Source organism: Microcebus murinus, chromosome 2, assembly GCF_040939455.1.
Source record: "Microcebus murinus isolate Inina chromosome 2, M.murinus_Inina_mat1.0, whole genome shotgun sequence".
Taxonomy (NCBI): Eukaryota; Metazoa; Chordata; class Mammalia; order Primates; family Cheirogaleidae; genus Microcebus; species Microcebus murinus.
Genome location: NC_134105.1, coordinates 32,533,209 through 32,559,659, shown reverse-complemented (window position 1 = coordinate 32,559,659; position 26,451 = coordinate 32,533,209). Strand labels below are relative to the sequence as shown.

The window sequence follows — 26,451 nt, the reverse complement described above, 5'->3', positions numbered from 1 at the left end:
TCTGGAGACAAGGTCTCACTCTGTCACCCAGGCTAGAGCGTAGTGATGTAATCGTAACAGACTGCAACCTCTCGAACTCCTGGGCTCAAGCAATCTGCCCACCTTGGCCTCCGAAAGTGCTGAGATTACAGGCGGGAGCCACCAAACCTGATGATTACAGACTTTTAATCAGACCAGAGCAACATCAATTGCCTAAACCAGTGGTTTTCAAAATGCGCATCAAGAGGGCCCCTCAGGAGCCTCCTTTAGAGCAAAGAAGGGCTCTAAAGCAGAACACTTCTGCTTTTGATTTTTTTCAAATGAGTAAGATTTCACTTAAAGAAAGGGTTCTTTGGCTAAAACAAACTGGAAAACCCACACTTGCCTAACTTTTTTGATAGTTTTATCATGTAAATAAAAAATTTAGGAACATGTACCCCAACATATGTATTGCTTATTAATAAATTCTATATACCATGCATATATATACTATATATATACTATATACATATATATACTATATACTATAAATATGCACTTATGCATATTTCAAAACAAAAAGACTGTAAAAGTTTAAGATAAAAATAAAGTTCGTTTTACTTTATTCCTGAACCCCAGTAACTTTATACTCCCCACTATGAAGACACCGAGGTAAGAGGACTAAAGCCTGGGATAGAGCAGACACAGGGATGAGAATCAAGAAGCCAGAGGTGGTGGGAATTTCTAGCCTGAGTCACCAAGGTTAGACATTTAAGAGGACGCCTGTGCAAGGAGAGGGGGATAATAACCAGCCATGTTAAACATGCTGTGTGTAGTACACACAACCTGTATCTATAGGTCTTTTCCTTTAGAAATACCCAGGAAAGTAATAAGAAATTCAGGCTGGGGGTCAGAAAAGAGGTCAGAGCAAGAGCTATAGACTTGGGAACCCTCAAGCATTAGGTTCAGAATTAAAACTGGGGGAGTAAGGCCAAGACGAGAGGATCACATTGAGACCAGCCTGGGCAACATAGTAAGACCCTATCTCTACAAAAAAATTGTAAAAATTAGCCAGGTGTAGTGGCACGTGCCTGTAGTCTCAGTTACTTGGAAGGCCAAGGCAGGAAGATCCCTTGAGACCAGGAGTTTGAAGTTGTATTGAGCTATGATGATGCCACTACACTCCAGCACAGGCAACAGAGAACTTGTCTCAAACAAACCAACCCATGGGCGTAGATAACATCTATCTGCGAAAGACAAGATGACTGAAGACCAAGCCTTCCAGGGACAGGAGGAAGAAAAGAAAAGAGGAAAGGAGATTCAGAAGCAGATAGGTAAGAGGAACACCAACAAGCCAGAGAGGAGATGGCTCCAAAGGGGGGGAAATCCACAGTGCCAAAGAGCACAGAAGAATTGAACAGGGAAGTGAACAAGGAACTCAGCAATGGGGAGGTGTCAGGACTTTTTTTCAAGGTAAGTTCTAGCAGACCAACATTAAGGAACGAACACATCGCAAAGACTATTTTTGAGAAGCTCAAGGGAAGAAGTGAGATCATCATTTGAGAAGGAAACGTCCTCCAGAATTTTATTTTAGGCTTGGGGCTATTTGAGCATGGTTTTATAGGCAAAGGAGAAAAAACTTGAGAAAGGGAGATATTAGGATGAGTGGTAGACAGAATATGTTCACATGACAGAGGAGAATTAAGGCTGCTAACCAGATGGCTTTAAAATACGGAGATTATCCTGGATCATCATCCAGGTGGGCCCAGTGTAATCCCAGTGAGGCGTAATAACGGAAGAGGGAAGCAGAAGAGTCTGTCATAGTGACACAACTGGAGAAAGACTGGCTGACCGCTGCTGCCTTTGGAGATGGAAGATGAGGGCCACGAGCTAAGGAATGTGGGTGGCCTAGGGAGGCTGGAAAATAGCAAGGAAACGGATTCTCCCAAGAGCCTCCAGGCAGGTGCACAGCCCTCTCGACACCTTAATTTTAGCCCAGGGAGAGACACTTTTGATTTCTGAACCAAAGAACTGTAAGAAAATAAATTTGTGTTCTTCTAGGCCTCTATGTCTGCGGTAACTTGTTCTAGTAGAAATAGAGAACTAATACAGGGTAGGAAGTAGAGACGGATCGTTTATAGATCCAAGTTCTAGAAGAGGCAGACAAGGTCATGACCAAGAACACCAGAATGCAGCTTTGGGAAAGGAAGAGGGCATCTTTTCCGTTAGCTGTGTGTTCCGAGTGCCTCCTGGATACCCAGTAAACACACCCCCACGCTGTGCCTGGTGCTCTGGCAGTGCAAGGATGAATGAGACATGATCTTTAGTGTCAAGGAGCTCACAGCCCAGCCAGAGGGAGACCTGGTGTCCAAGTCTGTGCCCTTTCCACCACCACCACGATGCTTCTCAGCAAGGCAGTCAGGCCCATTCAAATATCTGAGTATCTCTTCACACTTTCTCCCCTCCTAGCTAAATACTCTTCCCACTTCATGGCATCCACGCCCTTGTCATGGTGCTGCCTTTCCCTGAGATCTGCTCTCTCTAAATTCCCTCAGTATGTAACAGAAAGGGCTGGGTTCAAATCCCAGTTCAACCAATTAGCCGTGTTAGCCTGGGCAAGTAGCAACCCAACTAGTAAAATGGGGGTAATTTTCCAAAAGGAGGTGTGAGGACGAGCTGAATCTCCCAGACCCTACCTGCAGTAGTGCTGCAGCTTGAGGCTCCCAAGTTCTCTGTTCCCCTTCTATCACCTGGCACCAGGGTCAAGGTCAGTGTTCCTGACAGGGCTTGTTCTGCGGTGAGAAGAACCAATTGTTCTCTCACCTTGTTTGGAGAACTCCCTTTTTCAAAGCAGCTTGAACTTACAAGAACTTCTACAGCAGACACGTCACTGTGGCTCAGTCTGTAGTTAAATGAAAACTTTACAGCTTAGATGCCTCCACAGTCAGTCAACCAGGGCACTTCTACCAAAAACAGATCAGACTGCCCTGTTAAAACAGGCCCTTGACATAGACGGTGGCGTATAAACTGAACAGCAAGAGGCCCAAATTACAGCTTGAGGATGCTTAGAGTGGGGGTAGGGGAACAAAGGGTGCTCTCCGGAACCAGCTGTCTCCAAATATGCTGCAATGCTATTAGACCTCTCCAGGGAAGGGCAAAGTTGTTCAGCTTCTGCCCCCAAGCCTTGACTATCAGTTCTCCATCTCCCACAATTAACCCTGATGGTGTCTTTTTACTAAAGTAAACCTGACCTTTCATTCATTTACTATATCTTTACAGAGAATGCATGGCCAAGCCCTGGGGACCATATTGGTACCTCAAGAAGGATGAATGCGGCACAGAGATCGACTTCTAGAAAGTTATTTTCTCCACCAGCCGGAGTTATTTTCTCCAACTGCACCAAGAAGCAAAGCACCGTAGGATTTCAATGAGGAAAGTAAACTAGATAGAAAACAATGAGGTTTCTAACAGTCGCTTTTGAAAAGGGAGGATTACCCTAAGCCCAGGTAGGAATCTGACTGTTCTAGGAGACCATGGGAGACAACTGCCTGTCTCATCCTAACTCAAAACCATCTGCATTCTGGTGATGGTGGCACAATGTGATGTACTTACTCCACTGAACTGTACAATAAACCGATCTGCAGCCATCCCCTCCCACCTGTTTAGGTCCCAGCATCCAATCACTCTACTCTCCCTTGTTATCTTCAAGTTCTACTCAGTATGACTCTGCTCTTTAATACAGGGCACGCTTGGCCGTGCCTCCCATTGTTCTAAATTTTTCTCCTACCTTGACTCTGGACACACTGTTCTCTCCTAGTTTCCCCAGTCTCCCACTGCTCCCTCTCATTCTACACATACACTTGCAAAACTACAGATACCCGCCCCCACCCCACCGCTGCATTAAATCTGTGTATATACAGCTTCACAGCCTACCTCATAAGCAGGTCACGCCCCACATGCCCCAAACTGAACTCACTTCCTGACCGGCACTAAAAACACCTTCATTATTCTTGTAACTTCTATCCTACATGGATGGAACCATCATCCATCCAGTTAACTCCAGCCGGACACCTGAGTCAACCCCGACACTCCTACACTGCCCTGACTCACCCACACCCAGGCACATAATCTACACTCCTACATTCTAAGTAGCACTCGAGTCCATTTTCTGTTCTCATCCCTATCACCACCGCCCACAGGCCCACAGGTCCTCACTACCTCTCTCAGACTAAAGGAACAGGTTTCTAACTCATTTCCATGTTCCAAATCTTTTTTCCTCCTTTCCTGAAGTAGAAGTATTTAGTTATAAAAATAACATGTTAATCATAAAAAATATTCCAATGATGCATAAATGTAGGAAGCGAAATCATCCATAATTCCACCTTTAAGAGAACCTGTTAACCATTTCTAATTTTGCCTTCTTCCCCCACCCTCAAATCTTTGTACTGCTTCCAGAATAATCTGTCAGTGTAGTGCTTAAAAATCCTTCACTGAACAGTTGAAGGACAACTGACAGGTTATTGAGTAAGTCAATGGGACGGGGAATAAAAGTGGGCACCAGCCTTGACTTAATACCAATTCAAACAAACCAACTGTAAAATAGATTTTGATTGGACAACTAGGGAAATTTGATTATGGACTAGATATTAGATGATGCAAAACGATTTTTGTAAATTTTTTCGGTATAATGGCATAGTGATTATCTAAGAAAATGGCCTTCTTTTTTAGAGATACAAACTGAAGCAGGGAAGAAATGCCATGGTACTTGCGATTTGCTTTAAAATATTTCAGCAAATTGAAAACAGGAAAGGTGAAGCAAATGTGGCAAAATCCTAACAACTATTAAATCTAAGCACTGAGTATTTGTGGGATCATTGTATTATTTGCTCTGCACCTTTGTGTGTGCATTTTAAAAAATGTATTATAAAGGCTGGGCACAGGGGCTCATGCCTATAATCCTAGCATTCTGGGAGGCTGAATGGGAGAAATGCTTGAGATCAGGAGTTCAAGACCAGCCTGAGCAAGAGTGAAACCCTGTCTCTACTAAAAATAGAAAAAAATTAGCTGGGCATCGTGGCACACACCTGGTCATCCAAGCTACTTAGGAGATTGAGGCAAGAGGATCACTTGAGCCCAGGAGTTTGAGGTTGCAGGGAACTATGATAATGCCACTGCACTCTATCCAGGGTGACAGAGTAAGACTCTGTCTCAAAAAAAGAAAAAAGAAAAAAATGTGTTATTAAGTTTTCAATCTCCATGCATATGGTAGGGAACCTTCCACTGTTCCCCAAAGCACAACTGTTCGAACTGCTTCACAGAGCAACAAGGCAGAGCCTCCAGGTTCTGGCTCCTGACATCCTCTAACACTACCTCCTGAGTCCCTTTCCAGTCCTCTGTGCCTAAGACAAACTAAACCACCGCAGACCCCCACACGCTTTGACCCTGGCATGAGCTATCATCACCATTTAGAACACCTTCCCCTCCCAGATTCTCTCTCCTTCCATCCACCTGGCACCCTCTCTCTAACCTTAGACCTAGCTAAAATGCTTCCTTCTCTCTGAGCATCCTGAACTCTGCACTCCAACCCTAGGTTCAGCTGCTAACTCTTCCACTTGAGACACAACACTTACCACTAAGTACCGCTTCTATCCGTTTACTATCCTAGACCATGAGTTTCTTGTAGGCCGTCCTGGCCCAGAGCAGGCATGCCATAAATGATTACAAAGAGTGAAGAGGCAGAGCAGCCAAGACATTTTCAGAGATTTCTCAGTACTTCAAACAAGCCAGCACATGTCAGGGGTGGAGGCATGGTAGGTGAAGGAGTGGACAGGGGTATTATCATCAGGCTACAGCTGCAAAGACCATACAGAAATAAAAGGGAGCCATAAAGGCACTGAATGGTTTTTGAACAGTGGACTGAATGAGAGAGAAGTGTTAGAGAAAAACCTCCTTCCCCAGTGGAAGGATCTCTGGCTTTTCTCCCCACTCCTTGGAAGTGAACGTGCTTCACTTAGCTAGGAGCTGCCTTTTGCAGAGAAAGTGCACTCTGGTCTGCATCTGCACCACATGGAAGCTGACGGGGAAATGCTTTACCCCCATGAGGGGCTTGTGGACAACTAGGACTGCCTGTGACCTGCCTGACTTAGATCACTTATGATCTAAGTGAGATTAAATGAGCAGCAGGGCCATTTGGCCACAGATTAAAAGCTAATTTCTTCGATCATTTTGACTTGTAATAAAGAGATATTCTAAGCTCTATATGCCTGATTCTTGTATCCATCACTTAAACTGGTTCCAAATCTGGGAGAAAAAAAGATGAGTGCTATTTTGGTCTCCTACATCTCCCCACCAAAAAAAAAAAAAACCCCCCGCAAACAAACTTGACTCTGTAATGAGATTAATTTATCAGTAATACAGAGACTGCATAATGCATATAAAGTATTTAGTATATAGTGAGTCCTTAGCTGCTTGTGATTGCAACCCAGGACAAGAAAGTCAGGCAGATACTATAAGAGGACAGTGGGAACTGTAAAGCAACAGCGGAATGAATGAAGATGGCTCAGGGCCTTTGTGAAGAATAGGTAGCAACTGGGAGTGTAAGGGGACTCTGGTTTCCAAGCTGAAAACCCCTCTTGTGCAACCTGCCATAAGTGGGCACATAAAGCAGCAATGAAAAGGAAACACTGGTTATCTACTCATTAGCCTACAACCACCAAGATGAAAAGAGGAACATTCACATGGTCAAAGTGAAGTCTATAGAAGCTGAACCCTGAGATGCAGAGAAAAAATTACATAAGTACTAAAGACAAGGGGACAAACCATAAAAAAGGGGCTACTGGCAACACTAAGGAAATCTGAATACAGATAAGTATCAGTACTTCAGTCAAAGACAATGGAAAGCAGTTACGCCAAACGTAAATAATCATATATATGATGAGCATACATGGGGGGACTCCTGATGATATTCTATTTGTACATACTTTAGAAATTTTCCATAATGAAAACTTTCAAGAAATACATTTTTTAAAAACTAAATGGGGGAAAGAATAGGAGGGGGATGAGGGATCAAAAATTACCTATTAGGTACAATGTACACTCTTTGGGTGACAGGTACACTAAAAACCTCTGACTTCACTACTATTAGGTTGGTGCAAAAGTAATTGCGGTTTCGGACCGTGAATTTTAAATCACTATAATTAGGCTCAAACACATCTTTATTAATCAAAATAGGAACCATTACAATCAATACATTTTCACCAATTAGAAATAAGTTTGTTTATCTCTGTAGTGTAAAAATTCGGGCTTCAGGATTTCACCCACTCTTGGAAAGCATTTTCTACATCCTGCTGGTTGTGGATGCATTTTCCCTGCAAAATGTTGCTTGATGCTTGAAGAAGTGGTAGTTGGTTGGAGAGAGGTAAAGTGAATATGGCAGATGAGGAAAAACTTCATAACCCAATCATTCAACCTTTGAAGCACTGGTTGTGCGACATGCGGTCAGGTGTTGTCATGAAGAACTGGGCCCTTTCTGTTGACCCAATGCCAGCCGAAGGTGTTGCAGTGTTTGATGCATCTCATCGATTTGCTGAGCATGCTTCTCAGATATAATGGTTTTGCCAGAATTCAGAAAGCTGTAGTGGATCAGACCGGCAGCAGACCACCCAACAATGACCATGACCTTTTTATGGTGCAAGTTTGGCTTTGGGAAGTGCTTTGGAGCTTCTTCTTGGTCCAACCACTGAGATGGTCATTGCTGGGTGTCATATAAAATGCACTTTTCATCGCATGTCACAATCCAACTGAGAAACGGTTCGTTGTTCTTGCATACAAGAAGAGAAGACAACACTTTAAAATGACAATTTTTTTTATTATCAGTCAGCTCATAAGCCACCCACTTATCAAACTTTTTCACCTTTCCAATTTGCTTCAAATGCCAAACGACATGGTTGATGTTGAGTTCTTTGGCAACTTCTCGTGAAGTTCTAAGAGGATCAGCTTCGATGATTGCTTTCAAATGGTCATTGTCAACTTCCGGTGGCCAGCCACCGGACTCATCTTCAAAGTTCTCGTCTCCTTTACAAAACTTCTTGAAGCACCACTGCATTATACATTCCTTAGTAGTTCCTGGACCAAATGCATTGTTATTGCGAGTTGTGTCCACTGCCTTATGACCCATTTTGAACTTGAATAAGAAAATTGCTCGAATTTGCTTTTTGTCTAACATTTCCATAGTCTAAAATAAATATAAAATAAACAGCAAGTAATAAGTCATTAGCAAAAAAAAAAATAAAGCAAGAAATGCACATTAAAATGATGTGTAACATAACCACATTTAAGAATGTATTCCAATAACAAACGGCAAATTTCAACAATGCTAAAACCGCAATTATTTTTGCACCAACCTAATATATGATACATCCACCAAAAGACACTTGTACCCCTTAAATCAGGGGTGGGGAACCTGAAGCCTTCTGATTTCAAGATTATTCTTTTTTAAGTACCAAAGAAGCATCTTTCTCTTTCTCTGCTGCACCCTTTTTAATAAAGGGATTTGTTCTGTTAACTTTGAATTCAGTCAAAAGGCCACAGTCAAGGATCTAAAAGGCTCTAAGGCCAATCTATCAAAATAAATTAAAAAAAAAAAAAAAAACCACAGTAAAAAAAGCCCACTAAAGGTAAAGGGATGAGGAATAAAGAGGACCTTCTGCACTGGCTCCTACTGTCTGTCACCTTTCCCCAAAGGATGCGACTTGACCCACACAAGCTATAAGGCTGGGGAATAAGAGCAGCTCCCTTGGGTAGCATGAGTCCAGTTGCACCTTCCAAGGCTCTATGTACCCCACTCAGAGAGGCAGGTCCACCAAGAGCCATGCACAATACAAAGAAGGAACAGCTTTTGGTGACAACGTGAGTTTTAGAAAGCCTGAACAAACATATTCGTATGTACTGCTTTGGGAATTCTTCTTAGTCTCCAAAAGGATACTCTATCAATGATATCCTGGGAGTCTACAGGTCAGTTGAGATTGGTAAGAAAAAACCTTGAATTTTAGGGTAAGAAAGGTCATCTCATCCCAAACCCCCAAACATCTGGGCTGCAAACGCTGCCATTCTAACCCTTGTGCTGCTAAGGGATGGTGGGTCAAAGGGCTCCTGCCTACCCCGCTTGAAAAGGCAGTGTGCATCCCATTGTGCTGAGAACCTGCTCTGCCACTGAGCCTTTTGTGATGCATTCCTCAGATCAACAGTCAACAGGGATAAGAGAAAAGGAATTCCCATGAAAGAAAAAGCTGGGAGAGAGTGAATGCCACCCAGAAAATGAATGCTTTCTGTTTGACACAACCACTGCAGGCTGGAGGCACCTGCAGCGCCTCAGCCCCACAAATCCACTTCCCCTCTGCAGGATGCCTTCCAGAGCAGACACCACTGCCCAGAGCCATACCTCTGCCAGCTCCCGCTCGCTGATACTTCTGGCAGTGCTTCCTTTCTTCCTCATGCACAGCTCTCCCACGGTGACCCTGCCATCCCCCTTGGCATAGCTGTGCACAGTGAGAACTCCCGGCTGCCCTTGGGCTCGGCAGGAGAGAGGCTCACTGGTTTCTGAATCAGAAGAGATTGAATCCCGTGAAGAACTGGAACCCAGGCTAGAAGATGGCTTCTTTTTGGAACCTGAGAGGACAAGGCGTCCCCCTATAGAAGGAGGATTCACAGAAAGATCCAGGGCAGCTGCTTCTTGCTCTTCTTCCTCATCCTCCTCTTCTAGTTTGACGTTTTTGAGCTCTTCAAATTTGACGTCAGTGGAGTCAGAATAATCTGAAATACACATACACATTAGACAAAGTCAAGCTCCTCTTGGACACATGAACTTGACTGAAGGCAGAGTGGTGAAGCATAGGGAACGCGAGCTGGGGGAGTGAGACCTGGCTTTAACTCCTGGCTCTGTCACCGACAGGCTCGTTGTGTGACCCAGGGCTAACTGCCCAGCCTCTCTGGCCCTTGAGTTTCCCTCTCTGTAATGTAAAGATGCTACCATTTATCTCCAGGGCTCCTAAATATGGCCCTGAGTAGACGGTGGGGGCACAGCCTGGCCCACGGCAGACACCCAGTAACTCAGGAAGGAGCAGCTGCCATTTCCACAGAAGTCTCTGGCAGGAAGTGAAGGCCTGAATTCAGCAGAGACCTGGCTACCCCAAGCTAGCAAGTCTGCTAAGGATCTTAAAAAACGCTAAGAGAGTGGATATTAAATGATCTCACCACAAAAAAAAACTATGTGAAATAATGAATATTTTAGCTAGATTTAACCATTCCACAACATATATAAAATTCAAAACATTGTACATGACAAATGCATAAATTTTATCAACTTAAAATAAATAAATAAATACATTTTGGGGGCGGGGGGAATCCACTGAAGAGAAGCCAGCCCAGCCGCAGGGTCCTAGTCCACAGTGCTGTCTGGCTGTCAGCAGACACACCAAGTCTTCATGTCACACCTGATCTGACACTGATACAAGCCTCTCCCTAACAAATCTAGCCTCAGTGACTGCTCTAAATACTATTGACCACACTATTCCCTCCCTTAAAATACAAACAGCTCCTCAAGTCCCCAGTGAGCAAACTCTAAGATGGCAAGCAGCGCTTCATCATCTCCCGATTTCTCTAGCTTCACCCCCGTCCCCCCTTCGCACCCCCATACTCAAATGAGAGGAAGTCACCCTCTCTCCAGTACCCACATCTCCGTGCCCATGCCTGCTGCTCCTCTCTGGGAAGCCCTTTTTACACCCCTGCATTCTCTGTCTGCCTGGAAAGTTCCCACTTACTTGTCTTACAAGAGTCACCTTCACCAAAACCTTCAATGTTTCCCTGACCCCCGACCAGGCAGAGGGAGGAGCCTTTCCCTATGTGCCTGTCCGCCCTGTATGTCCCTACCCAAAGCCGTTCCCACATTGCAATGTCCTCAATTACACTAGCTGCTCACAGACTTGTCGTCCTCCTTTTTTATTTCTGACTTTGCACTTAATATGACATCTAACACATAACACACACCAGTTAGGGCTATGGAAAAAAAGCACCATAATCAACTAACCTGGGAAGGTAAGGCCATCCTCGACTTGCCGCACAGAGCTATGGGTGGGCCTCACGGGAGCGAGCGCAGCCTGGCACTCCGTCATCTCATACTGCTCAGAACTCAGCTCCTCCTTGGGGAAGAGCTCGCTCTGACTCACCTCCTGCGGTATTTCAAGACAAACGCGGTGCCTCTTTGTCCCTATTCGGTGCTTGGCCAGGCTACAAGGAAAAGGGCAGACTTTTTAAGAGCCCACATACCCAACTATTCACACAAACACATTCACACACATCTACACACAACCAAAAACAATTGGCCAGAGCCTGTTAGGCCTGGTTCAAAACTCAGGGCTGCCTCTCATATGTGTGACTTGAACCAAAGGACTTCACCTCTCTGAGTTTGTTCCATAATCCGTAAAATACAGATATCACCACCCACCTCATGGATTTGTTGAAGATTAAGAAAAGGTATGCGGAGTACCTAGCAGAGTGCCTGGCGTGTAGAAAGTACCAGATAAATGTTCCTTCTTTTTTTCCCATATGGCCCAGGATAATAAACTCTCCTCGAAGCACAAATCCTCTGGCTCAGACACTGACAACACTGGCAGACTTAAATCACACCATTACCAGTGCCTTGAGTCTCATTCCTGCTACGACATTTTTCTTTTTAAAAAAACACTTGGACGTGACGATAAGTAAATGTGACTTTTCTAGCTCAGAGGGAGCCCTTCCCTCGCATAAAGGACCCCTTGCTCCAGCAGATTACTGGCCTTACTGCAGGGCACTCTCATTCTAGAAGTGCCTGAATACCCTGGCTCTGACCCGGGAGCCTTTATCAAGAAGGAAACTCCCTTGGCTCCATCACCCCTCTTAGAAACAGCCTCTCTGCAGGTTACAGGAGCTGCCCAGGCATCCCTCCCTCAAACAGCCAGGCCCACAGGGCTGCTGGTTACCTTGTCTTCAGGTCTCCCTCCTCTCCATCCTCAGCCCCTTCCATGTCCTCCTCTGGGCACTCTTCCTCATTCCCAGCTCTTGGGGGCAGTTCACTCTCCTTAAGAAACTCAGCTGCTTCTGGCGTGGGCAGAGTATGGTCAATAACTGTGCTGTCCTTCCCAGCTTTCCAAAGTTTGTACCTTTCTGGCTGGAACTTCCTCACGAACACATCCATGGAGATCTTCACCATATCCTTTCTGCAGGAACACTGTCACAAGTAACCAAAAGAGCTCTAGGTGAGCATGCCTTAACTGCTTCCACCTCAAGCCCATCATATGCCATGGCCTCCCTCCAACAGGAAAAAAAGCACAAGACAGTTTAAAACCAAATTGTTTTGGTTCACAAACTGAGGGCATACTGTCCTTGCAGAGCCTTCAAACATGAAGGGAAGCCAGCAAAAAGGGGCAGAAAATGCATGGCACTGGGCCAAGTCTACCCAGGCACTAACTAAGGTGCGTAGAGGATAGTTAGAGATGAGGCTCTACATGTGGGTCCCAGGCTGGTCAACAGCCACTTGCCCTCTGACATCTGTCCAAGCCAGGCCCACACAGTCAAGGCTACTATGCCCAAATATCCAGCCCTGCTGCCTGCCTAGGATAAAAGTAAACCCCTAAGAATTTCTCAACAGAGAATTCTCAGAGTCACTGAATCAAGAAATATTGATATCTGTGAGTGTGTGGTTTTCTTTTTCTTTTTTTTTTTTTCCCACAAACCTAAAGCTTGAATGAGTGTGTGGTTTTAATGCATAATGGACTTGAGCACAACACTTCTTCATTTTATACTCCCAAATCTGAACACATTTTTAAAAATTCCTTAAGAACACAAAATGTTGGCACTTTTGCACATTCCTACTCAGTTTGTTTTCTGAATTTCAGCAGTTCACAGAAATGTTCTAATCACTAGCCAATGTATCTATCTATCCAGAATTTGCTCAACCAGACTTTTTAGTCATGGTGTTACAGAAAGAAATCAAAGTGGGCTTACCAGCACAGCTTGCTTGCCATACTCAATCCACCGTCGGGTAGCAAAATTGGTAGACTCCGCACAGTTGAAGCCATGGTTAAAGCCGGCATGGTAACCATAAGGGAAAGTGATCATAAACTCTCCAGCTTCTTGAGTTACCTACACAAAAGCAAACTTGAAGCAGCTGCTTCAAATAGCAGAAGTCTATAGAACTGGCATTCTGAGCTCCAGCTCGGCCACAACTTAACCACGTAACCAAGGATAAGTCACAAAACTACTGGTGTCTTCATGTCTTTTGTAAAATGCAAAGACTTGAACTAATCAGATGCCATGACTGTGTTTAACAATTTTTCCAAATTAACACTGTTCAAAGGGATCTGACTCTCTCCTGGCACCACAAAAGTACAGTAGCCCCACCTTTAACACCCTTAGATCAAAGTATTGTTACAGAATTTAGCTTTGGGCTGGTACACAGTGATGAACTACAAGAAAACTGTAAAATAAATACCAGAAAGAGAGAGTCTGTGCCCCAAGGACTTCTGTATATAAAATCAGCTCACCTTGTCAAAGGGAATCCCATATTTCTTCAACATTAAAGGAGAAATCAGGGTCATCTTATGGCGGAGAAAAGCCTCACAGCTTTGAGCACTTCCTGGGAAGAAGCCTGTGCAATTGAAAATGGGTGTGGGTCAACACAATGCTCCACAGTAGCTCTACAATGGACTCACTTCATACACGTGCATCTCACCTGGGCGATAAAGAGGGTGAATCACCAATGTGCTCTCCAAGATCCCTCTAGCTCTAGGCCAATTCTAAGATTCTACAATGAGCCTCTAAACTCGCTCTCACATAGGGTGCTACACGGGTAATCAAATTCTGTTTGGGGGACTGAGATCTCCCAAGCTGCCTCTGTTCTTATAGAACTCTGAAGCTATTTAGGACCTTTCACCAGTCACCTGTATCCTCGATCTTCTGTCAGTAACACAGCTACAGTAGTTTACCCAGGCTTTCCTGAAATAGGCTCTCTTAAAGGGACAAATCTATCAAAGTCCCGTTAAAAGAATCAAAGCATAACATAATTCAATTTTGACTTTGGTTTTTGGCAAAAAGAATGAGACTCAATATGACTGATGGACTATCCTCAGTCAAATAAATTTGTGCTTGGTAAAACTGAAGCAAAGACACCAAAGAAGGAATGATGAAGTGCTTTCTCAGGATAAAGCAGGGAAAGGCTCTGATTGTCCTTGCTCTGCTAAGGTAACCAATCTGGCAGTCCAGCCCACCCACCGACAGGCCTGCGAAAGGCCATCCAAGAATCTGACCACAAGAAATGCAAATTTTTTTTTTTTTTTTTGAGACAGAGTCTCGCTTTGTTGCCTAGGCTAGAGTGAGTGCCATGACGTCAGCCTAGCTCACAGCAACCTCAAACTCCTGGGCTCAAGCGATCCTTCTGTCTCAGCCTCCCAAGTAGCTGGGACTACAGGCATGAGCCACCATGCCCGGCTAATTTTTTCTATATATATTAGTTGGCCAATTAGTTTCTTTTCTATTTATAGTAGAGACGGGGGTCTCGCTCTTGCTCAGGCTGGTTTCGAACTCCCGACCTCGAGCAATCCTCCCGCCTTGGCCTCCCAGAGAGCTAGGATTACCACCGCGCCCGGCCTAAGAAATGCAAATTTTAGAGCAATGAGCACAGCTCACAAGAGGGTCCAACCCAGCACAGGGAGGAGACACAGTACCTTTGGCGAGGCGCTCCAACCGCTTTCCATGCTCAGGCGGAACAGAGTACCTGCAATCACATGAGAGCATCAGACCCTGGGCAAGCGACAGGTACAGGAGCTAAGGGGCTTGTTTTCAATCTCAAAACACCTTGAAATAGCAGATTTTTTAAACTTCCCAAGCACCAGAAAGGAATCTGGAAAAATGAAATATTAGACTATTTGGAGAGAGGAGTGGGCAGCCCCCATAGAATTGTGAGTGAATTTATTTATTCTAAAGTCATTCATTTAATAAGACATTTATTAAATATTCACCATAAGCCAGGATTTATGGTATACAATGTTACACTCCTTTATAATGTTGTTCATGTAATAAAATTTTTAAAAGGTAAAAAAAGGAAGGATGGCCTAATATAACCTCAGCAATTTTAAAAATACTCCTGGCAGAGCCTTGAAAGGCCTAACGATGGGGGGGAGGGGGGAGGGTATGCTAGAAGGATGGAAAATGAGGTGAAGATGGATCAGACACTTAAAGGCCTAGCCCCGTGTCTGCTGATGAATGAGCGCATTTTCCCTCCAACTCCCAACAGTTACATACACTGATTACCCAATAATGAATTACTCCTCTAACCAATAGGGTCTCTAAACACCATAGAAACTGCACTTCATTAAAAAAAAAGAGGAAAGAAAGAAAAGAAAGAGAAAAAAGAACATTTAAAACTTTTGCAAAGCTGTTAAACTTTATATTCTCAAACTCACAGTAACTATTTTAACCTTTATAATCTAAAGATTATTCCACAAGAACAACAAATCTTCCCATTCTAACTAGCTTCATTATAATACAAAACAGAGGAGGAGAGTTGAGAAAAATGTCACCTAAAGGACTTGGGACCCATCAGGCAACCTTGCACAAAAGTCTCTGAAGGTCCCACTTCAGATGACCTAAAGAGTGTATGTAATTAATAACTAGAAAACCTTCTCCTAATATGAGAATGGAAACCCAACATGAGGGAATTTTCAGTTAACAATTATGGTCAAGATACACAAGTTACAATTACAGATTCTACAAAGCTAGCCATCTAACGAAGGAAAACAGGTCAATAGTCAGGGAGTAACCATAGGCTTAAAAGGTTTTATTCCCCAAGTCAAAAACTAGAAAGCATGTGAAAGAAGAAAGAAAAACCCCGGGGAAAGGATGTGGCTGAAGATGCTGAAAAGAAAAAATGAAGATGGACACGGTTTTCACAACTCCCCAAAACCTGGCCCATGGTGTCCCCTTTGGTCTCATCACTCACTTCCCATCCTTGCATATGGCACCCAAACTACCATGGACTTCCTCGAGCTCTCTAAACACACTGTGCTCTCTCAACTTAGCAGCTTTGGGACCATACATGTGGTCCCAAACGCCTGGACACACTTCCTTCCCTCAGTCTCCTGTCTCCCAAACCCACCACCATCCACCCAGCTATACCCTTCTCATTTTTTAGGTCTCAGTTTAGTTGTCACCTCTGCCAAGGAAACCTTCTCTAATCCCCACCCCAGCCCACCCCAGTGCCCTTCGTATGTGGACCTTAGCACCCACTACTTCCCCATCAGAGAGCTTTCCTCACACCGTATCATCATTCTCGCACACTTCCCACTTTCTATCTCCTGACTGGTCTCCTATCTGTGCGAGGGCAGGTACCTCCATCTATCTCATTCGCTGCTGCTATCCGTAGCACCTTCGCTAAATGCCGACACTGAGAGATGGGTCAGGGAGGAGAGAGGACCAATCTTTGTCTCCCCAACAGGACTGGCAACATCCTGGAGAAGAGGAAATATACACTGAGTAGCCTTGCATCCCCTCTTGTGTTAAGCACATACTGCTGCTCACCAAATATTTTTTCCATGAGGAAAAGAAAGCTTTCTATCATCTGAAGGAGTGACTCCAGTCTTGGAAGTCTGCCTCTAAGAAATGCCTCAGGCCTGTTCAGAAAAAGAAATTAGAAAGCAGTGGAATAGCCTGAAAGAGCCCCTGTGGCTTCTGTAACTCAGCCAACTTATGCTTCCATACAACGATATTAAGTGCCCTGTTCACTAAAGCCTAGCTACTCAAAAGGTGGTCTGAGCACCACAGCTCCAACGGCATCCCAGCAGTTGAAAGTGTGTTTAAAGTGTAGAATGCCAGCTCCACCCCAAGCCTACTGAACCAGAATCTGCATTTTAACACAATCCCAAGGTGTTTCCCATGCATGTTAAAAGTGAGGCCCTGTTCTGGCATGGGAAGCCCAGTGCCAACTGAAGACAGACTTTACCAGGACTTTGGTTCTCCAAAGTGCAGGTAGTTGATGCTGTACAGGTCCATGTCTTCGGTGTGCCAGGCAAAGGATGTCTTCCACATCCCAAAGTACAGGTATGGGGTGTTCACACCCTCAATGGTAATCCCACTCTCCTTTTCCACCAAGTCCAGGATGGTTCTCAGCCGGCCGATATTCCACTCATCAACATGCTGCAAAGGAAATGACAGTCCAGGGCAAGTTACATTTGAATATAAACTGAGGCTCTGAACTTACAAATCCCAGAATAGGTCACAGGGGAGCTGTCACCTCTGCCAAACATGTAGATTAATACGGACATGAAGATCGCAGCATCCCGCAATCACTTTCGAAGCTACTGCTGGAACTGATGCCAATATACCTTCAAAGGGCAAATACCACTTTGTGAATGAGGCTAGTGTAGAAAGATGAATAAAGAGACTGGGGGCGGGGGGGGGGGAGGAGAGAAATATACGTAACCTTAACATTTGTACCCCCATAATATGCTGGAAAAAATAAATTTAAAAATATAAAAATAAAGAGATGACAGGCACCTGTTTTAAATCCTAAGAGAAAGAGTTTGAACCAAAGCTAAACAGGTCAAAATAGGAAAGAACTCTTAGATCACACACAAAAAAAGCCAAACATGGGAATCAACTATAGTAATTTTGTGGCTTTTTCAGCCCCAATTTCCACTTGGCAGTGTCTTCATAAAAAGTCTATAATATCCTCTTCCAGCATTGCAACGGTCGGCCAGGAACTCACTGCACATAAGTGGGTTCTGGATTATCAAAAGTCCTGCCTTGTTCCTCCCCATCCCAGATCCTTACAGCATCTTCCTGCCATTCATCCCTATGAGCTTGACTTTCTACCCAAAAAAACTTAACAAACTTGGACTTCACTTTTAAAACTCTTCCAATAATTGATAAAAACATTAAAATTAACATGAGTGATAATCTCTGAAAGACCTTACAGATTTTTCAATCATCCAGACACAGTCCCAAGTATTTTCCCCTCCTACCATACTTGAGAGTTTTTGTTTGGGCCGGGCACAGTGGCTCACACCTGCAATCCTAGCACTCTGGGAGGCCAAGGCAGGAGGATCGTTTGAGCTCAGGAGTTCAAGACCAGCCTGAGCAAGAGAAAGACCCTGTCTCTGATAGATAAAAAAAAAAAAAAAATAGAGGAAAATTAGCTGGACAACTAAAAATACAGAGAAAAAATTAGCCAGGCATGGTGGCGCATGCCTAAAGTCCCAGCTACTCGGAAGGTTGAGGCAGTAGGATTGCTTGAGCCCCGGAGTTTGAGGTTGCTGTGAGCTAGGCTGATGCCACGGCACTCTAGCCTGAGCAACAGAGTGAGGCTCTGTCTGGGAAAAAAAAAAAAAAGAGTTTTAGTTTTTTTTGTCATTCTTTTGTTTTTGTTTTTGAGAAAGGGTTTCACTCTGTTGCCTGGGCTAGAGTGCAGTGGTGTCATCATAGCTCACTGTACCTCAAACTCTTAGGCTCAAATGATCTTCCTCTCTCAGCCTTTGCAGAAGCTGGGACTACAGGCATGCGCCACCACACCCACCTAATTTTTTTTTTTTTTTTGGTCTCCTGTTTTCCAGGCTGGTCTGAAACTTCTAGTCTCAAGTGATCCTCCCCTTGGCCTTTCAAAGAGATAGGATTGTGGGCGGAGCCATCACACCCAGATAAGACAGTTCTTTATCCCAAAAGCACTATGTCCCAAGGCAATGTGATCAGTTAAATAGCTTTTGCTACAGAATCTTGTTTGAGGGTTTTGAAAAATCAAAACACTTTTCTCAAATATATGCCCCTTTCATTAGATTAGTCAGTGATCTTTTTTCTGCAGAAACCACACTGCCTTTCCCCCATTTCATTTTCTGATTGGCTCCACCCTTTCAAGAATTCATCAACTACCACCCACTGACTATGCTAACAGCCCTTGAAAAGAACACCACGTCATTCAATTCACATGTAAAGTGAGAGAAATAAAATTCAGTCACATGCAAAAATACCCACAATTAAGCAAGCAAGGCACATCAGTTGGTGGTAGATCATTCATTTGTTCATCCACCCACTCACCCAACAGCTTTTAGGAGCCTACTATGTGCTAGGCAGAAAAAAATGGTATTACATTAGAAAATTACAAAAATGCTGCAGAGGGTTTCCAGTCAGTCTCACCTTTTCATAGAGAGTACCATTCACATCTGCACCATAGATTGGAGGATTGAATGTGAGATTTTTCCAGTATTTCCGCTCAAGCTCTTCAAACTCACTATAGCGTGGAGTACAGTACCTTTTGAAAGTAAAAAAACAAAAAAAAGTATTAACCATTTATAGGGGTTTGTTAGGCATTATGAACAGTATAAGACATAATCCCCTATTCCTGGAACACAAGACATTTCTAATGAACAAGATTTAATTTGGCCTTCAAGACTCTTAATACATAGTAACACCCTCAATAGCCCTTCCATGAGCTCTGGGCCTGAGGAAGGTAATGTACACACAGATGTACACCCATCTTCCTTAAGAAGCATGATACCCTCAATTCTACTTAAATTACACCCTGCCAGATTCAGGAGTAGCCTGGCTACCCATGGAGAAAATGGGCTTACAAACTTATGAGAACCAAGAACCACAAATTCCTACATATCCACAGACAACCAAAACCCACCAGCTTGTGAAAGCTAAGACTTTCTAACAGCATTCCCTTCTCTAAACTATCATAAGGGAAGAAGACTCATTTGTAGGTGTCACTGCTATCTTCCTGCACCTTATGCAATAGCTAACACCCAACAAATAATTATGCCTAAAAATGTAAGATATTTTAGTAAAAATAAATTTTTGCACATCAAAATTCTATTTAGGAAAATATACATTACATACATATACACAAATTCATATCTACCCATTCTATCTGAAGCCATAAAAATATCATACTCTTTAGTTTAATAATCACATACTGAGAATTTACTCCATAAAGTATTTTTTAAACAGTTCAAACCATTTCAAAATTCTTATGCAGCAATTTAAAAGGAGTAATACACAAACCTTACAGGTATTTGAAAAGGTAGAAAACCTAAGGCACACTGTAACTAAAATGGCAAAAAATATGAGTGGTTGTAAAGTGGTAACTCCTCTACCTCCAACTGATCTGTTTTATAAATTTAGGTTTTTACCTACTGGCTTTTCTTAAAGCTACCTGGACATTCAAATAGAAATCAAGAGTAAGAATCTCCAGCAGGAGGTGGGGAACCTGCAGCTTTGGGGGCACATGTGGCCTTCTGGATCCTTGAGTGTAGCCTTTTGACTGAATCCAAATGTTACAGAAAAAATCACTTGGGGGATCTAGAGCGCCACATGTGGCCACAGGTTCCCCACCCCTGGTAGGGCTGGTTAATTTAAAAAGAAAAGAAGTGTCCTGCAAGAAGAAAAAGTCTAGCATGTGTTAACAAAAAAAGAAGACAGAGGAGGCTGCAGCCCCTGGTGGAATGCCACATGAGAAATAGAAGGCAGCAGAGGTGGGTCCCCATGCATGGCTAAAATCAGACATCAAGCATGACATGCCTTTCATCTGAAGAGCAAGTCACATAGACTTTAACATAAATTCTCTCATTGGCCAGCAGGTTGGCTAGCAATGAAGATGTTTTAAAAGTTGTCAATAAAACTGGAAGACCTCAATTAGAATTGTGATAAGTCAAATGAAAAGAAGGCAAAGAGTAGAAATAGAAAGAGCAAGATCTGACATGAGACAGAAATGATTAAGCACATGAAGTGTCACCCCCAGAAGTGTGAAGGCTGGCTAGGGAAAGCACCTGCTCTTGCACACGGTGAAGGCGCAGTTATGTCTCAGAGGCTGAAATCAAGGCATGTATGGATCAAAAAGGCTCAAGAGGAGAAGCAAGGGAAAGCAGTGGAACCCTGTGTTGAAACTCAAAATGAAGGAGTGAAGTCAAAAGTGAGAAGATTCAAGAAAAAAGATTAAAAGTAGTCAGAGCCAAATGAAGGAAACAAAATTCGTTCTCTGTGAATGCAAAGTAAAATGAGAGCAAAATGTTTAAAAACAGCAAGGAAAAACAAGTGGAAACAGCAGGCCTAAACAAAGAAAGACATTTCTAAAAGAGTCAAGAATGCAGCCGGGCGCGGTAATCCTAGCACTCTGGGAGACCGAGGCGGGCGGATTGCTCAAGGTCAGGAGTTCAAAACCAGCCTGAGCGAGACCCCGTCTCTACCATAAACATAGAAAGAAATTAATTGGCCAACTAATATATATAATATAAAAAAATCAGCCGGGCATGGTGGCTCGTGCCTGTAGTCCCAGCTACTCGGGAGGCTGAGGCAGGAGGATTGCTTGAGCCCAGGAGTTTGAGGTTGCTGTGAGCTAGGCTGACGCCATGGCACTCACCCTAGCCTAGGCAAGAGACTCTGTCTCAAAAAAAAAAAAAAAAAAAAAAGAATGCACAGATGACGTATGGAATGACGGAATATAGCAACCAGCTTGGTCGTTTATTTACATTTGATAATATCAAAACGGAAATGAGCTAGCAGCTGGATGGGCGTGATTAAAGACAGAGGATCCCTAAAGGAGAGCTGAACTGAAACCACTGAAACCTTTCTGGTAAGCAGGTGGTGTCAATACATACAGCAAAAGCTCCTTTTGATCCACCTCCAATTTTCTCCTTTGCAACTTAACAATTTTACCAGAGTCAAAAATGATTCTACTTCTCATGAAAAACAATGGGATTACTGCATATAAGAGGAGGGACAGGTTTAGTTTGTGAAACAGTACTAAGAGGAGTAAATGCTTCCATAAAAAGAGTAGAGAGGGAAACAGAAGCCAGAAAAGAGGAAACTGTTTTTCAGGAGGACTTGGAGATGCTAGGAAGATGAGACAATAGCTCCTAGATACTATGACAGGTAAGAAAGTGTTTGCACTCACTTATCGCTATTAGCTATCTTGCGGAACTCTCGAACAGTCATGGCTTTCTTCTGTATGTTGTACTGAGTAAAGAGGCCAGACTGCCCTGTCACCAGCTGTTGGATGGGGGCAGGAATGACCAAATCATCAATATCATCATAGGATGCTCGTGGCTTCCACTCTTTTGGAGGAACAACCTGTAGGGAACACAAGAGACAGATGAGAAACCTGGTAAGCCAGTCAGAGTTCAGGAAGTGTGTAGGTTGCTATCCAACCTTATGGTCACTTTTACTGGAAAGTTACTTTAATTTACCCAGGCTCACCCAAACACAGTCAGTCACAGTCATGCTAGCCCTCATCCAGTTTTGCCACCAACTAGCTGCCTAGTTGTAATGACCTAAAGTAACACTTGTTCCCAGCCTCAGTAATTTATCTGGGCACCAAGAAAGGAGGTTGAAGAGTTGATTCTTATTCAATTTAACAGCCCAAAGCTCTCTTAAAAAAATAAATGAGGCTGGGCCGGCGGCTTACGCTTGTAATCCTAGCGCTCTGGGAGGCTGAGGCAGGAGGATTGTTCAAGGTCAGGAATTCGAAACCAGCCTGAGCAAGAGCAAGACCCCATCTCTACTAAAAATAGAAAGAAATTAATGGACAACTAAAAAATATATTTACAAAATTAGCCAGGCATAGTGGTGCATGCCTGTAGTCCCAGCTACTCGGGAGACTAAGGCAGTAGGATCGCTTGAGCCCAGGAGTTTGAGGTTGCTGTGAGCTAGGCTGATGCCACGGCACTCACCTTCTAGCCTCTAGTGAGACTCTGTCTCAAAAAAAACAAAACAAAACAAACCCCTAAAATTTTACTTGATGTGGTCAACTCTATACTCGTACAGTTCCCTCCTCTCTTGGTGGCAAACTCATGGTGGAGCTGGGTGATTTAGTCATTTTTAACTGTCACTAAGTGCTCATGCCATCTACTTCTCTTGCTCTCATATTTTTCAGCCTCTTTGCCATAAGGCCTGAAGCAGCATAGGAGCTAGGTCTGGAAATGCTGGCTCTTAACCTCCCCTTTTGGGAGATTCCAAGTAGCTCTCATCCTACCTAAAAGCAGAAATGTTTCTGATGTTAACAAGATGAATTAACTTGCAAATAGGACAGCATTTACTAAAGTCATCACCACACCCAACTTTCAGTAAACCTAGTTCCGGTCTTCATTTACGAAAAATCTCAACAGCTGCTACCCTCCAACACAAAAGCCAAGTGGAAGATCTCAACTCCTTACCTTGGCTAGCCCAGCCCTATGAGCTCCTTGGGATTCAATGTAGGCAATATATCTACTGAAGTTCCGGAACTCTTCCATAGTTGGATAAAACGTCATTATCCGAGCACTGGGATTCAGGGTTTCAGATTCAGAAGCCATTTTCCCTCTTTTTTGAGGTCACTTTGGTCAAACGGGAATCTGAAGAAATACATTAAGAGCATAAAATTATATAAAATGTAATTAAAATTAAATGCTGGGAATATCAGTACTGAACATAGTAAAAGATGGTGTAAAAATTCTGAAGCAGCAGCAAGACCTCACACTTGGAATCTGCCTCTAGAAGTTATTTAAATGAACTAGAAATACAAATAGAAAAGGTTCTGTTTAAAAAGAACCTAATGTATCAAAACTGCATGTATACAAATCTCACTTAAAGATACTGTATCAGCTAAAAAAGGGAAACTGTAATTATTTGGTTGTTGGTCCTATCTAACAATACAGCTGGCCTGCCCATATTTTATCCTTTTCGTTTTAGGTTATTCCCTTATTCACACCTTGCTAATACCTTCTCAGAGTATTAAACATAAGATACTACAACCTGACTTAAAAAGCCACCTATGAGCTCCTTCCTAGTGCAAAGCCTTAAAACAGGATTATAGATTCCTAAAATAAATTACTTGGCTTCAAGATAAGTTTAAGGGTTCTAAAGTACTTTGATATTAGTAGTGTGATTTATGATTTTAAAACCCTAAAGTGAAATTGTTCTGATAACTAAATCAAAATGCAGTTTCAGCAATACTTAATGAAATCAAGGTGGAAATAAGTTCAACTGCATTGTACCCAGAACTCAAAGGAGAAAATTTAAACAGGCAAGTCTTCATAACTGACTTGAGAAAGCAAAATAAATACTTTACATTTTCAGAAGGGGACTTCAGCTAAGCGGGTGCATCTCCACTGGTTAGTAACACAACAGACAATCTCAAAAGTGCAAAGCATACCAGTCAAAAGGAGCCAGTTTAGAAGCTAACAGTATGTCCTTTCCTTACTAAATCTCCAAAGGGTCCAGCAGTTCTGCTCCCACAATCTGGGGCCAAAAGCAATGGCAGTGCAGCTACAAGAGTCCCCTTGAGAGCTCAGAAGAAAGAAAACTGCCTCCAATCTACCAGAAATCTAGTAACAGATGTGAGAGATAGCATGGAGCAGAACTGTGTAAGGTAGAAGACAAACCCTTATTACCCACATCTCTCAGCCTTCCATTCCACCAAAAATAGGGTGTGTTCCTGGCCAGGAGCTGTTTACTAACCTTGCAGAAACTTTGCATGGCAGGCATACTGTTATCTCTACTTTACATACCACGAAATTTGCCCACAGTGCACTCCTAGTGCACCTTCCATTACCCTATACTACTTACATTCTAATCTCGACATAGGCTGTCTTTGCAAGGGCAGATCCAAGTATGGAGAACCCTGAAGCTTATCAATTTTGAGGAAACTCTTAAAGAATTCAAAATATCCTACCTTTGCAAATTTTATAAAAACATACAATCAAGTGAATACAGTATAGGGGCCCCTCCCCAGGCCTTGAAAGGGGCCCTAATGGGGCTTCATCAGCCTCTGGCCCTATTCATCTTTGTATGCCTAGAACAAAGCATGGCACAGAGTAGGCACTCCATAACTGCTGAATAACTGATTTGCTCACCCTCACTTCAGCTATTCATCCCCTTTCTTCAATCCTAGGATTCCCTTCCCCCAATCTATTCCCTGGGGAAAGCTCCCGTTTCCCGACACCTTCCCTCCCGCATCCAGCAACAAAGCCTAGTGGTTCAAGAGCACCGGCTTCGGAGTCAAAATTCTGAACACAGATCCCGTCTCTGCCGTTTATCAGCTGTGTGACCTTGGCTGTGGGAGTTAACTGAGTCTCAGTTTCTCTGTCTGTAAAATGGGGATTCCAACCCCCTGCCCTGCACGGTCTCTGTGATGAGCTCAGATGATGCAAGCGAAATGCTAGGCCCGGTACTTAACCACTCAATAAAGGTAGCAGTTGCAAACAACCACCTCAAACTCCCACACCTTTCCTCTACAGCCACTCCCGCGAGGATCACTGCAAAGACAAACCCCCGCGCCCAGGGTCCCCGAACCTCACCGCGCAAAGGTACAGCCCCCTGCCGGCCCCGCCGCCTTGGCGAGTGAGGCCCGGCCGCAGGAAGAAGAAAATAAGGCCCAGAGGACCCGCCCCCCTGCCCCGACGTCCATTGGCCACAAAAGATTGGAAAGGGCCAATCTCAGAATCCATTTTAGAAGTTTCTTTTCCTATTGGCCGAGAGACATGCCCATTACTCAACGCTGAAACACTCACCCCGCCGCCCCTCCCCCACGGAAGCTCACGGTCACGGCTATGGCAGCAATGAACCTAAAGGATTACAAAACCCTATAGCTCTCACCTAAAGTCCCAAGCCCCGGCAGGGCTTAGGCTCGGCTTCTGCTGTCGCCACTAGCCGATCATACGGCTTTTCCAGCAAGCGAAGGACGAAGCTCCGCCTCCTCTAAAGTCGGCATCTGCGCAGCCGTACAACGCCCCACAGAGCCAACCAATCTGAGGAGGGCTATAAGACTTCAAACAGCCAATGAGCACGCGCTGCAGCCGCCTCACAGTCCGGCGATATCAATCTGCTCAGCCTATGAGCGCCGGCTGGGGCTGTTGCCAGGAGGAAACGCTGTACCACTCGGCAACGCGGCCACTGAGCATCTCGCCTGGATCGAGGAGTTGGCCAATCATAGGGGGGCTCTGGCCACCCATAACTAATCAGGGTTGAAAGAGGCGAGTACCTAGAAATGGGCTGGTCGGGTAGGTTGTTATGGGTTATTAGAGGATGTTTGTAAGGAAAGAATGGACCAAAGTTTTCTCAGGCTTAGTAGCTCCGTTGCCTAAGGTGGAAGTGTGTTGAGGGCCCGTAGGGGCAGCTTCCGAGGTCAAGGAGTCCTGAAAAGGTGACCAACTTGTCCCAGCTTGTCTCGGTTTTTACAAACAAACTCCAGTGTCTTTAGAATCCCCTCACTTGCTGGCAAGTTCCTGAGGGGAAAGGTGCCCCTGAGGGTCATTAGGACAGGTTCTAAGGGAAGGTGTCCTTAGGGTCATTAAAAGGCAGTTCCTCAGTGAGCAGGGATTTGGGGGTCATTAGGAACAGCTCTTGGGACGGAAAGAGGGGATCCTGGGAGTCATTAGAGGCACTTCAGGAGGTTGAGGGGGTCCTAGATGTCATTAGGAGTGGTTTCTAAGGAGTAGT

The 26,451-nt window shown here is 44.0% G+C and overlaps 1 protein-coding gene across 5 annotated transcripts in view; it reads right to left on the bottom strand.

Moving 5' to 3' along the window:
• The window catches only part of KDM4A (lysine demethylase 4A), a 46,175-nt gene extending 20,440 nt beyond the window's left edge, over window positions 1-25,735 (bottom strand). The window contains exons 1-13 of one of the 5 annotated variants that reach the window (XM_075997460.1): window positions 25,609-25,735; window positions 23,190-23,366; window positions 21,932-22,107; window positions 19,174-19,288; window positions 16,988-17,181; window positions 14,715-14,764; window positions 13,536-13,639; window positions 12,997-13,134; window positions 11,973-12,220; window positions 11,042-11,241; window positions 9,398-9,768; window positions 7,871-8,191; window positions 484-7,777 (exon numbers count right to left, since the gene is read on the bottom strand). In XM_075997460.1, the coding sequence (XP_075853575.1) occupies window positions 7,706-7,777; window positions 7,871-8,191; window positions 9,398-9,768; window positions 11,042-11,241; window positions 11,973-12,220; window positions 12,997-13,134; window positions 13,536-13,639; window positions 14,715-14,764; window positions 16,988-17,181; window positions 19,174-19,288; window positions 21,932-22,107; window positions 23,190-23,327 (2,127 nt within the window). In that variant the 5' untranslated portion in view covers window positions 23,328-23,366; window positions 25,609-25,735 and the 3' untranslated portion in view covers window positions 484-7,705. Of the gene's footprint in view, window positions 1-483; window positions 8,192-9,397; window positions 9,769-11,041; window positions 11,242-11,972; window positions 12,221-12,996; window positions 13,135-13,535; window positions 13,640-14,714; window positions 14,765-16,987; window positions 17,182-19,173; window positions 19,289-21,931; window positions 22,108-23,189; window positions 23,367-25,310; window positions 25,425-25,608 lie in introns of those variants that run through there. The other 4 variants (XM_012775884.2, XM_012775882.2, XM_012775883.3 and 1 more) reach the window with 4 other exon arrangements.
• Between the last annotated feature and the right edge of the window lie 716 nt (window positions 25,736-26,451).